Source organism: Erpetoichthys calabaricus, chromosome 1 (genome assembly GCF_900747795.2).
Source record: "Erpetoichthys calabaricus chromosome 1, fErpCal1.3, whole genome shotgun sequence".
NCBI classification, from domain to species: domain Eukaryota; kingdom Metazoa; phylum Chordata; class Cladistia; order Polypteriformes; family Polypteridae; genus Erpetoichthys; species Erpetoichthys calabaricus.
In genome coordinates, this window is record NC_041394.2 from 267,270,427 (window position 1) to 267,283,628 (window position 13,202).

Genomic DNA, 13,202 nt, shown 5'->3' on the forward strand with positions numbered 1-13,202 from the left:
CAAAAGGGAGTGCACCCCTAAGTGAAAAATGTCCAAATTGTGCCCAAAGTGTCAATATTTTGTGTGGCCACCATTATTTTCCAGCACTACCTTAACTCTCTTGGGCATGGAGTTCACTAGAGCTTCACAGGTTGGCACTAGAATCCTCTTCCACTCATCAATGACAACATCACGGAGCTGGTGGATGTTAGAAACCTTACGCTTCTCCACCTTCCGTTTGAGGATGCCCCACAGATGCTCTATAGGGTTCAGGTCTGGAGACATGCTTGGCCAGTCCAGCACCTTTACCCTCAGTTTAAGCAAGGAGTTGGTGGTCTTGGAGGTGTGTTTGGGGTTGTTTTCATGTTGGAACACTGCCCTGCGGCCCAGTTTCCAAAGGGAAGGGATCATGCTCTGCTTCTGTATGTCACAGCACATGTTGGCATTCATGGTTCCCTCAATGAACTTTAGCTCCCCAGTGCCAGCAGCACTCATGCACAGCCCCAAACCATGACACTCCCACCACCATGCTTGACCGTAGGCAAGACACACTTGTCTTTGTACTCCTCACCTGGCTGCCGCCACACACGCTTGACACCATCTGAACCAAATAAGTTTATCTTGGTCTCATCAGACCACAGGACATGGTTCTAGTAATCCATGTCCTTAGTTTGCTTGTCTTCAGCAAAAAGTTTGCGGGCTTTCTTGTGCATCATCTTTAGAAGAGGCTTCCTTCTGGGACGACAGCCATGCAGACCAATTTGATGCAGTGTGCAGTGTATGGTCTGAGCACTGACAGGCTGACCCCCCCAACCCCTTCAACCTCTGCAGCAATGCTGGCAGCACTCATATGTCTATTTTCAAAAGACAACCTCTGGATATGACGCGGAGCATGTGCACTCAACTTCTTTGGTCGACCATGGTGAGGCCTGTTCTGAGTGGAACCTGTCCTGTTAAACCTCTGAATGGTCTTGGCCACCGTGCTGCAGCTCAGTTTCAGGGTGTTGGCAATCTTCTTATAGCTTAGACCATCTTTATTTTCATATCCTGAGAGAGTTCTTTGCCATGAGGTGCCGTGTTGAATTTCCAGTTAAGTAAGAGAGTGTGAGAGCGATAGCACCAAATTTAACACCTGCGACCTTGTAACACTAAACGAGTCACATGACACTAGGGAGGGAAAATGGCTAATTGGGCACAATTTGGACATTTTTCACTTAGGGGTGTACTCACTTTTGTTGCCAGTGGTTTAGACATTAATGGCTGTGTGCTGAGTTATTTTGAGGACACAGCAAATGTATACTGTTATACAAGCTGTACACTGACTACTTTACATTGTATCAAAGTGTCATATCTTCAGTGTTGTCCCATGAAAAGATATAACAAAATATTTACAAAAATATTTACAAAAATACAAAAAACTTTTGTGAGATACTGTAAATGGATATCTTTATTTTTTACTGAAATCTACAACTATCCACTACTTATAAGACAATATATGACTACATTTGAAAAGCAAAAACTGGTTAATACCAATTTTTGACAAAAAAAAGTGCATCACTAAAAACAGCTGCACACACAATTTCCTTATTCATTTTAAAATAAACTCCTTCCTTGCAAGCCTCCTTTTCTACAGCACGTAATTCAAATTAACAACTATAATAAATACTACGGCAGTTAATTCAACAGGCAAAAGGGCCATAATGAGAAAGGCTTAAAGCAAAACATGATGAATCAAACCAGCTTATTTAATGAGTGTGGACTTCCAAAAATTAGATGAAAGCAATGTATTTTAAACATTGATACTTTTAAATTAACTGTTCTCAAAATATGAATACCAGTATACATAATGCTGAGATATTCTCTGAATAAATATTTGCACTTACATTCCACCAATAGTGACTGTTGCACAGGTACGCTCTGGGAAAGCAGGGGTTGATCCTGTGTCAGAAGCAGCTGTAGCGGCTCTAATATAATCAACTGAAACATTGACCTAAGAAAATGTTGAAAATAAAGCAACTTAGAAGGAAAATATAAAACTCACCATTAAACAAATCAACCAACACAAGCCAGCAGGATGCTCTATACACAGATGTGAAAAGTCATCCCCATTCTCACCTTTAACCAGCATACTCTTTCATTACTGAACTGTAGTACTAGGGTGGTGTACCGTGTTAGCCATTATGAATGTAGAGAAAAGCCAAGCAAAATGACACCTTTTATTGGCTAACTAAAAAGATTACAATATGCAAGCTTTCGAGGCAACTCAGGCCCCTTCTTCAGGCAAGATGTAATTACTTCGAAAGCTTGCTTACCTGTTTAATAATCACTCTCTGGATAATATTCAGTGAAAAAATCAAAATAACATTTAATAGTATTTAGCTTTATAAACACCTTCATTGAGTTTTTTAACACTTGCAACTTTCCAAAATAATTAATTTCCAGGTGTACTTACAATGTTAAAAAAAAGCACTTTTCATTTGGTTAGTAAAGTTCAAATTAGTAATTTTCCAAATATTTTAATCATTGTTCATAAACCTTTCTTAAACCTTGGGTTATAAAATAATACTAGTATAAAATTTTGCATTACAAAATTCCATTATCACTGTTTAAAAAAAATAATGAATAAAGGAAATTAACTCATTCAAGAATTTTTTTCAACTGTTATGGAAAACATACAATTAATAAATTCATTCTACACATGAAAATATTTCAGTTAACACTAGAATTACCAAAGCCTACGAAAAAACTCGTAAATCCGGCCCAACTTATATCCCTTTGCACCTCTGCGTCAGCGTCTTTTGTCCTGTAAATGTGCCGATAAAGACAAGCAGCAAGCAGCCTGCTATACCATCCCCCACCGTTGCAGAATGTTCACTAAGTTTTCCCAGCTCATGCCTTGTTTGATTATCTGGGAGTGACTGAACTGCTGGAGTTTTAGAGTGGAAATAATAGATTGTTATTTGGAACACACACATTTCATGTGTGTTCTATTTCTACAGTAATCTGTGGAAACACATTGTTAAAACAGAAACTTTTTCATATTTTAGTAATAAATGTTACAAAATGTAGGCATAAACTATAGAATCTGTGAAGCCTGAAGTACAAAAATCAAATAAACACTTTCACAAAAGGTTCAAGAACGATACAACACCTTCCGTGGCGTAACACTAAGATTTGCTGACTCAGAGCGCAGCATCCCTACCGTGCCTCAGCAACCTGAGTTCGATTCCCAGCTGGGGAGAAAGTGTTATTTTTTTTTTTTCCTTTTTAACCTCATACGGACATAAAATTTATAAATTGGTATGCACTGTAAATCATTAAGTTTAAAATGTGGATCGCGGTTATTTCTGTTGATTAATTCATGCTTTTTACTTAGAGTCAGAACAGGAGCTTATTCAGCACCCGTATAAATTCACACCCGATCTGACGCTGTTCGTTTAACAAATAATATTGCATTATAGCGCGTCTTTATGTGAAAACAGCAGTGTCAGATGATTGCATATAGCGCTGAAGTTACTGCTCTTTACTATGCTTTCCTCTGCATGTCCTGGAGTACAAAAGAAACAACGGTAGTATGTATCATGATACACTGCAGAGCTATAGCGTGTCTTTATGTGAAAACAGCAGTGTTAGATGGGGCAGTGGGGGGGGGGGGGAGAGGGAAGGATCCTGAACGCGACTGAGACAATGAAAAGTAAATATAAAAACAAAATTAACCTTTACAAGTATCATAAATTACACCGGCTGTTACAGACAGAAATCAAATGTAATTTTTTATTCTAAAATAGTTTCTCAAAAGGGAATCGTACAGGATCGAACTCGTGACCTTTTGATTCCCAGTCAGCAACTGATACTGTTGTGCCAAGGCAGCAGTCATAGTAGATATGGGTCAATGTCGCATGCTAAGGTAGGCTTTTTTTCCTGCACTTATATTTTTGAATAAAAGCGCACTTGTTCCGTTATATTTGTACCTTTTGTGAAAGTGTTTCTTTGATATTTGGACTTCAGGCTTCATACATTATATAGTTTATGCCTACATTTTGTCATTTACTACTAGAATATGAAAAACGTTTGTTTTAAAAATGTGTACACACAGATTACTGTAGAAACGGAACACACTTGAAATGCATGTGTTCCAAATAATGATCTAATATTTCCACTTTAAAACTCCACTTCAATCCCAGATAATCAATCAAGCCATGAGCTGAGAGAAGTTCATGCACATTCTAAGTCGGTGGGGGGATGGAACAGCCGGCTGCTTGCAGCTTGTATTTATCTGCACATTTAGAAGACAAAAGACGCTGTCTATGTTGCACTGCTGATGCAGTTTTTGATGTCTGATTTCTGCTTCCTATCTGAACACTGGAGGTTAGAAAAGATTTTTTTTTTTTAAAAAAAAAAGGAAAACTGTTGATAACTCATAGGGAGAATAAAATATTGTTCTGCATATCTCAATGTCCCCACATTCATCAATTTAAAACCACTCTCCAGAACAACAATTTAAGACATTAAATGGTCTCATAGTCCATAGTGCCCACCAGGGCCCCAAGTGGTGTTTTGTGAGTTTTTTTTTTTTTCTTTCTCAAATCTAGCAAACCAAAGGGGCAACAATGGATCACTCTCTATAAAGTCCTCCCACTTGAAAGTCACAGAATCTTGTAGAGTTAAATTGCTCTCCCTCACACTTTCAAAACCTTCAGCTGCACTCTCATTTCATTGTCACTTTGATCTGACAGCTCAAAATTTTCATCCGACAGTGAAGAACTGGAGTAATTAACAATTCACAAAACACATTCTATAGAGTATTTCTCTTGAGAAAAGTGACAGTTGGTATCTAATGCCACACTGTAAAGAAATTAAATGTCGAATGTGTGCAATGTTTGTTGCCATCTAAAAGATAAAATCACATAATACATGACTATTACATGGAAATGTTAATCTTTGGGTAACATTCAAACAAAGTGAAGCTTACTATATGCTGGTCAAGTCTATTGTGCTGTGTTTAATTAGAATCCTAAACATTCATGGAAAAAAACAGCCAAAGTTATGCTTTGTTAGCTTCTGCATTTCAGAAGTGTTAAGCTCAGAATGCTTACACACATGCATCATGGTGGCCAAGCATTCCCAGCACTCTTTTGATGCGTCCTTCGAGCCTGACATCACAAATTAACGTGACGTGTGCGCAGGTTGCAGTACCAGCAACAATTTGGGGGATGCAGTATGTTCAACTTGGTACATGAGGTCAGCATCGTTGTTTACTATCAACATCTCCATAGTGACAGAAATGCCTGCAAGAAAAAACGGTATCAAATCGCCAGCTCTTTGAAAATGGATGTGGAAACGTGAAAGACTAAACAGAGGCAATTAAACACAGATATGTCTATGCAAAATGGAAAAAGTCAGAGAAAATAAGCCACTGCAAGATACCGCAGTGCAACAGCAAGCTGCATGGAAGCTCCAACAGGACCAATGTACATGGTTCGATGTTTGATGAATGGTTCAACGAGGTGAAGCAAATCAAGCTTAAATGCTGATATGCAAATTAATTCATGGAGCTTTTTTTCATTCATTTCTTGCATAAATAATACAAGCGTTGCATGTTCCCCATCGTAATGTAACATTTAACACTAGAATCCCAGAAGCCTATTAAAAAAAAAAACTTGTAATTCCGGGCCACCTTAAATTCCTTCACACCTCTCCGTTAATGTCTTTTCTTTTACAAATGTGTCGATCAGCACAAGCAGACTGCTATCACACCCAAAAAACCCCCTGCGCAACTCAGGCAAAAATATCTTCCAGTACAAGTCTTGTTTATCTGGGTGTGAGGTGCCTGGAGTTGCACAAGGTAAATAACATATCATTATTTGGAACACATGCATTTCATGTGTGTTCCTTGTCTACAATGATCCAAGTAAATGTAGGATGACAGGAAATGCAAGAAATGTTGAACACATAGTTAAAACAGAAACTTTTTGCATGTTATAGTACTAACGAGAAAATTTTGACAGGAAGTGTATAATGTGTGAACTATCTTATTCTATAGCTGCCAACTGCAGTAAAAGCTCAGAATCACACAGCTGAACTGAAGGGAATGGCATGCCTACATGAAGCAATTCAATTTCACTTTGCTGTAATCCTGCCTCAGTGCTGCACAGCCCCCTAAATCCAATTTACTCTAATTTCCTTTATCATAGACAGATAGATAGACAGATAGACAGACTGATAGATAGATAGATAAACTTTATTAATCCCAAGGGGTTTGAGGGGGGGAATAAAAAAGGATTCAGAAGAGGAAGAGTTCTGAACAGGTAGGGCTACTGCCACTGTTTTCGGATGATTTGGCTTTACTTAGGATGCTAGTTAAAGCAGCACAACATCATCTAATGATAAAACAAGCTAGTGCATAAAAAGAGGACATTAAGGAAAAGCTTCTACAAAGTGCCATCCATTGCCAAAAAAAAAAAAAAAAGGCCCTGCGAAGTACAGTGATCCCTCACTATATCACGCTTTGACTTTCACAGCTTCACTCTATCACGATTTTTTCTCATACACGCTTACGTCACTACGCATGCACTTTCTGAGAACTTTTATCTAAGCCCCACGATGGCTCCTAAATGTGCTGCTTTTTCTAAGCCTTCTGACAATGAAACTAAGCGCCGAGGGAAGATGCTTACCATCCAGGAGAAGGTGAAACTATTGAATATGATCAAAGATGGTAGTACCCTACAAAAGCCTCCTCACGCATATGAAAAGAAAGCGCCAGCAACTGCCTATCAAGATGTTCTTCAGCCGCGCACCCAGACACCCACTGCCTACTCCTAGTACTCCTTCAGCGGAAGAAGACAACGACGCACCTGCTGAAGATACTGCACCACCTTGTCACGCTTGGGTGACAGATTTGCACAGAGACACAGGAGGTTGTAGAAAAAAAACTTTATTCAAAGCACTGCAAACAAACAGATAGATACAGGTGCTGGTCATAAAATTAGAATATCATGACAAAGTTGATTTATTTCAGTAATTCCATTCAAAAAGTGAAACTTGTATATTAGATTCATTCATTACGCACAGACTGATGTATTTCAAATGTTTATTTCTTTTAATGTTGATGATTATAATCGACAACTAATGAAAGTCCCAAATTCAGTATCTCTGAAAAATAGAATATTGTGAACAGGTTCAATATTGAAGACACCTGGTGCCACACTCTAATCAGCTAATTAACTCAAAACACCTGCAAAAGCCTTTAAATGATCTCTCAGTCTAGTTCTGTAGGCTACACAATCATGGGGAAGACTGCTGACTTGACAGTTGTCCAAAAGACGACCACTGACACCTTGCACAAGAAGGGCAAGACACTAAAGGTCCTTGCTAAAGAGGCTGGCTGTTCATAGAGCTCTGTGTCCAAGCACATTAATAGAGAGGCGAAGGGAAGGACAAGATGTGGTAGAAAAAAGTGTACAAGCAATAGGGATAACCGCACCCTGGAGAGGATTGTGAAACAAAACCAAGTCAAAAATGTGGGGGAGATTCACAAAGAGTGGACTGCAGCTGGAGTCAGTGCTTCAAGAACCACCACGCACAGACGTATGCAAGACATGGGTTTCAGCTGTCGCATTCCTTATGTCAAGCCACTCTTGAACAAGAGACAGTGTCAGAAGCGTCTCGCCTTTGGACTGCTGCTGAGTGGTCCAAAGTTATGTTCTCTGATGAAAGTAAATTTTGCATTTCCTTTGGAAATCAAGGTCCCAGAGTCTTGGAGGAAGAGAGGAGAGGCACAGAATCCATGTTGCGTGAGGTCCAGTGTAAAGTTTCCACAGTCAGTGATGGTTTGGGGTGCCATGTCATCTGCTGGTGTTGGTCCATTGTGTTTTCTGAGGTCCAAGGTCAACGCAGCCGTCTACCAGGAAGTTTTAGAGCACTTCATGCTTCCTGCTGCTAACGAACTTTATGGAGATGCAGATTTCATTTTCCAACAGGACCTGGCACCTGCACACAGTGCCAAAGCTACCAGTACCTGGTTTAAGGACCATGGTATCCCTGTTCATGATTGACCAGCAAACTCGCCTGACCTTAACCCCATAGAAAATCTATGGGGTATTGTGAAGAGGAAGATGCAATACGCCAGACCCAACAATTCAGAAGAGCTGAAGGCCACTATCAGAGCAACATGGGCTCTCATAACACCTGAGCAATGCCACAGACTGATCGACTCCATGCCACGCTGCATTGCTGCAGTAATCCAGGCCAAAGGAGCCCCAACTAAATATTGAGTGCTGAACAAGCTCATACTTTTCATGTTCATACCTTTTAGTTGGCCAACATTTCTAAAAATCCTTTTTTTGCATTGGTCTTAATTGATATTCTAATTTTCCGAGATACTGAATTTGGGACTTTCATTGGTTGTCAGTTATAATCATCAACATTAAAAGAAATAAACATTTGAAATACATCAGTCTGTGTGTAATGAATGAATCTAATGTACAAGTTTCACTTTTTGAATGGAATTACTGAAATAAATCAACTTTGTCATGATATTCTAATTTTATGACCAGCACCTGTACTTTATTAATCCCAAGGGAAAATTCACTTACTCCAGCAGCACCTTACTGATACAAAAAACAATATTAAAGATTGATAATAATGCAGGTAATAACAGACAATAACTTTATATAATGTTAACATTTACCCCAAGGGGTGGAATTGAAGAGTCGCATAGTTTGGGGGAGGAACGATCTCCTCAGTCTGTCAGTGGAGCAGGATAGTGACAGCAGTCTGTCACTGAAGCTGCTCCTCTGTCTAGAGATGACACTGTTTAGTGGATGCAGTGGATTTTCCATAATTGATAGGAGCCTGCTGAGCGCCCGTCGTTCTGCCACAGATGTCAAACTGTCTAGCTCCATGCCAACCATAGAGCCTGCCTTCCTCACCAGTTTGTCCAGTCGTGAGGCGTCTTTCTTCTTAATGCTGCCTTCCCAGCACACCACCGCGTAGAAGAGGGCGCTCGCCACAACCGTCTGATAGAACATCTGCAGCATCTTATTGCAGATGTTGAAGGACGCCAGCCTTCTAAGGAAGTATAACCGGCTATGTCCTTTCTTACACAGAGCATCAGTATTGGCAGTCCAGTCTAATTTATCATCCAGCTGCACTCCCAGGTATTTATAGGTCTGCACCATCTGCACACCGTCACCTCTGATGATCACGGGGTCCGTGAGGGGTCTGGGCCTCCTAAAATCCACCACCAGCTCCTTGGTTTTGCTGGTGTTCTGGTGTAAGTGGTTTGAGTCGCACCATTTAACAAAGTTATTGATTAGGTCCCTATACTCCTCCTCCTGCCCACTCCTGATGCAGCTCACGATAGCAGTGTCATCAGCGAACTTTTGCATGTGGCAGGACCCCGAGTTGTGTTGTGTTGTACAAACATGCTAAATAATTTCTTGAAGTCATACAGTGTCTTAAGAAAAAAAAATGTGTATGTGTTTGCAGCATGATACTGTGTACTTAAGCAAACAAAGAGTTGTCCATTTTTTGACTCAGGGTCCATGGGCAGTGAGATTATCGAATTTCTACAGAATCAAATATCTACATTAAGCATCAGTTTTACAAAGGGGAATGGAGTAGTGCAACAAAATATTTAACAGTGAGAATTTTAAAACAAAATACATTGTTAAAGAAGCAAACAGTATATAAAAAACACCTAAATAACACTGAGCATTTTTAAAGAGTGAAAACGTAAAAATTTATCAGTTAATGAGCTAAACTAAAAGAAACATAATAAATATTAAACATGAGCTTCTAAAGATTATGCTTATGTTTACAACAGTATTACTCTGCTGCCACCTCCAGGAAAAGAAAAAAAAATCTGTTACTTATATACTGAATAGGGTTCAAAAGATTTAAATTCACTGAAAATGTACACATAATCAAATGTTATCCTAAAATAGCATATATCTAAACTCAATAATTCATCAAACCAAAACTCCCATTAAAAATGACTTGCAAATCCAAAAAACTGTATGCTTCCTTTGTTATTTATATTTCAATAACTAAAGAAACAAGACATTAAACATCACCAACATTTAATACTTACTCAATTTCATATTTATCACCCAATATCTAATGTGTAGAAAAACAAACCGATCCCAAAAATTCACCAACTCTGTGCCAAGTTTAAATATAAACATTGACTTACTATAATTATTGATCAGTCTTCCATATCATTGTATAAGAATTTTGGTCCTTACTTCCAATACACTACTTGAAGTCTCATTTCAGAGATTTCTTGAATGTTTGCTTTAAGTAGTACCAGAAAAATTACACTGGATTGGTGTCCAGGTTTTCTCTTGGACATTTCAATACATTTCACCTTATTACGCAAGCTTACTATGCAAGACATACTGTATGCAAGTGGACAGCTTGTATGTGTCACGTTACTGACTTGTTACACTGCCCAGCTTCAACTTTAAGCCTGTTTCAGTGAAGGTAAGGTCTTCAGCTGCAGATTAACTTGAGGACTACAACACTAATACCACTTTAAATGATAGGTGGAATAATATACAGTGTGATTTTGCTAGACATAACTAAACCCTGTAGCCAATTTAGTTGCTCCTCCATTGAATAATCCTCTGAAAATTTTTCATAGCACACTGAAGACATTTTCTTTTTCATTTTAATATATACTTTTAAGAAAGTATCTTTATGCTCTAGCCATCTTTATGTCAGGCTATGAATACAACATGTTTCGAGTCAAAAATCAAACAGGATAATCTTAGAAAATATTTTTAGTTAAAAGGAATAAGAGAGATGTGATTGCTGAATGAGAACCTTTTCAAAATACAATGCAAAAAGTAAAAAGCCAGATGGGCATTTCAGAAAATGCTCAGATTGTATAAATACCATTTTATTAACATATTTCCAGCTTTAAGATAGCTTTACACTTGGGTGTCTAATGTCAATAAAAAGCATTAAAATAATGAGCATCTTATTATACAAAAAGAAAAAGAAAATAACTATAATATTTACAAAATTTCATTGAACATCTGATCTATATAGTGTGGACTAATGGCTACTAGTTACTGCCACAGTGTTTGGCACAGGGTCTATCAAAATATTATATATATATATATATATATATACACTAGACATTAAGCCCGTTACAATAACGGGCGCTAGAACAGTAGTGCATAAACATTAGTCTATATTAAATGGCAAGGGACCTTGACCTCATTCTGTTTCTTGTCTTAATTTTTTTTGTCAAAAATATTTTTGCAAGAAGCCTAAAGTAAAATAATAATAAAAATAAAATAGAAACGTATATGACAATACAGTAAGTATAATTAATATTGCCTTAGTGTAAAACTGTAATACACAATATCTGAAGAAGATATTTAGGAAAAATTTTCTATTTTTTTACCTCATGAAATTTTTCTATAAAATTACATTATAGACAACATTTCTTGTAAATATTCTGTCTCAGTTTGGGAACAGTTTGCCTTGTTCAGGACCTTCTACAACCTTGACAACATCATCTTGAAAACTTGTAACTCTTGATAATGCAACATATAACTGACCGTGGCGGAATACTGGTTCTGGCAAGTAAATGCCAACTTTTTTTTTTAAGGTTTGCCCCTGAGCTTTATTAATTGTTACGGCAAAGGCTAATGTAACTGGAAATTGTCGCCTTCTTAAGGTAAAGGGTAGCAACTGATGTAATGTGTGGCGTGCAGCTGATAATCGTGCATGTGGCGTCTGTCCAGCAAGTACTGTGCAGTTCCCCAGCAAGTATTTTAATCTGTGCTGACGTGCAGCTGATTATTGTATGCGTGGCGTCTCCCTAGCAACGGATTTTATGTGCGCGAAAATAAATCTACTTTTAAAAGTCATCCTATTGTAATATCATGAAAATTCATATACTTGAGAAAACCCCTTCAACGACTGACACTTTACCGGGCCAAGCTTCTTAATCGCAAATCTGACATCCTCAGAGTGAACACTTGCACAACAACAAACACTAATCCCACTTCTTTGGGGAAGCTGGTCTCCACGTCTCAGTACCCGACTGGATTTTTCGTGCCTTATGTTTTAGGTCTTACCACATTTACCGAAATCGATTGGATCGGCCGCGCAATATTTTATAGGTCCCACCCTCTCTGTCTTGTGTGACGCATCAGGCGGCCTTTGAAGCATCGCATCCTGCCCCGCGCATGCGCACTTCACCAGAAGACTGCTGTCCTCACCATATCTATGGGCTCATTTATACTTCACGCTCAGAACGCATACACACCCGCATCATGGCTGCCATGTGTTCCCAGCATTCATTTGACGCATCCTCTATGCAGGTCCTCAGAAATTAATGCAACGCGTGCACGAGTTGTAGTACCAGCAAAAAGTAGGGTGGAGCAATGTGATAAAAGTTGGAAAATAATGTCAGAGCCTCTGCTTACCATCTACATGTGACTGAAAGTCGCTATGCAGATCCTACGGGATCAATGTGCGCGCTTCGATGTTTGATGAATGGTTCAATGTAGTGAAGCAAATTGCCGACATACAGATGCATTCGTGGTGCTTTTATATTCAAGCGTTGCATAGTCCTGATCGTAATGACACGATACATTTTAAAAGTCTCACATACCATCTTTTGTGTAGTCATTTTTTTTCTGGGGCTTCCTCCTGACCTGACAGCAGCGGCAAACAGCAATAGATCACCACATAGAACACATTAAATGTATAGTACAACTCTCTGCACATTTAGAATCCTTAGATTTATACTTGATATCATTTTCATGATGAAATGCATTAAAGTATGTATGTTACATTTTACAAATAAATTGTTAATTTCGTTAAAATAATGAATACTGGAGGGGTAGCACTGCTGTCTCGCAGGGAGTCACGTTGCTGGTATTCCCTGGAGTTTACATGTTTTCCTGCTGGGTTTCCACAGTGTGCTCCGGTTTCCTTCCAAAGACATGCAGATTTGGTGACACTAAATGACGCTAGGGTAGGTGAGTGCTTGTATTCACCTTGCGATGAGCTGATGCCCAGTCTAATGATTGTTTCTGCCTCGTCCCATAATGCTTGCTGGAATGAACACATCCCTGGATTGAGGAATCGAATCATTAAACATCCTTTGTAGAGATATTTTGGTGAGGTGTCATCGGAATTTAATGGGTGTTCCAGGCAATTCACAACACAGTGAAGCCGACCCTGTTCTCACCATGATA

At 38.8% G+C, this 13,202-nt stretch overlaps 1 protein-coding gene across 1 annotated transcript in view; it reads right to left on the minus strand.

Annotated features, from left to right (window-relative positions):
- Window positions 1-13,202, minus strand: part of snd1 (staphylococcal nuclease and tudor domain containing 1) — a 535,431-nt gene that overhangs the window by 361,750 nt on the left and 160,479 nt on the right. Inside the window, exon 12 of the mRNA XM_028814871.2 lies at window positions 1,863-1,969. Coding sequence (XP_028670704.1) covers window positions 1,863-1,969 — 107 coding nt within the window. The remainder of the gene's footprint in view (window positions 1-1,862; window positions 1,970-13,202) is intronic.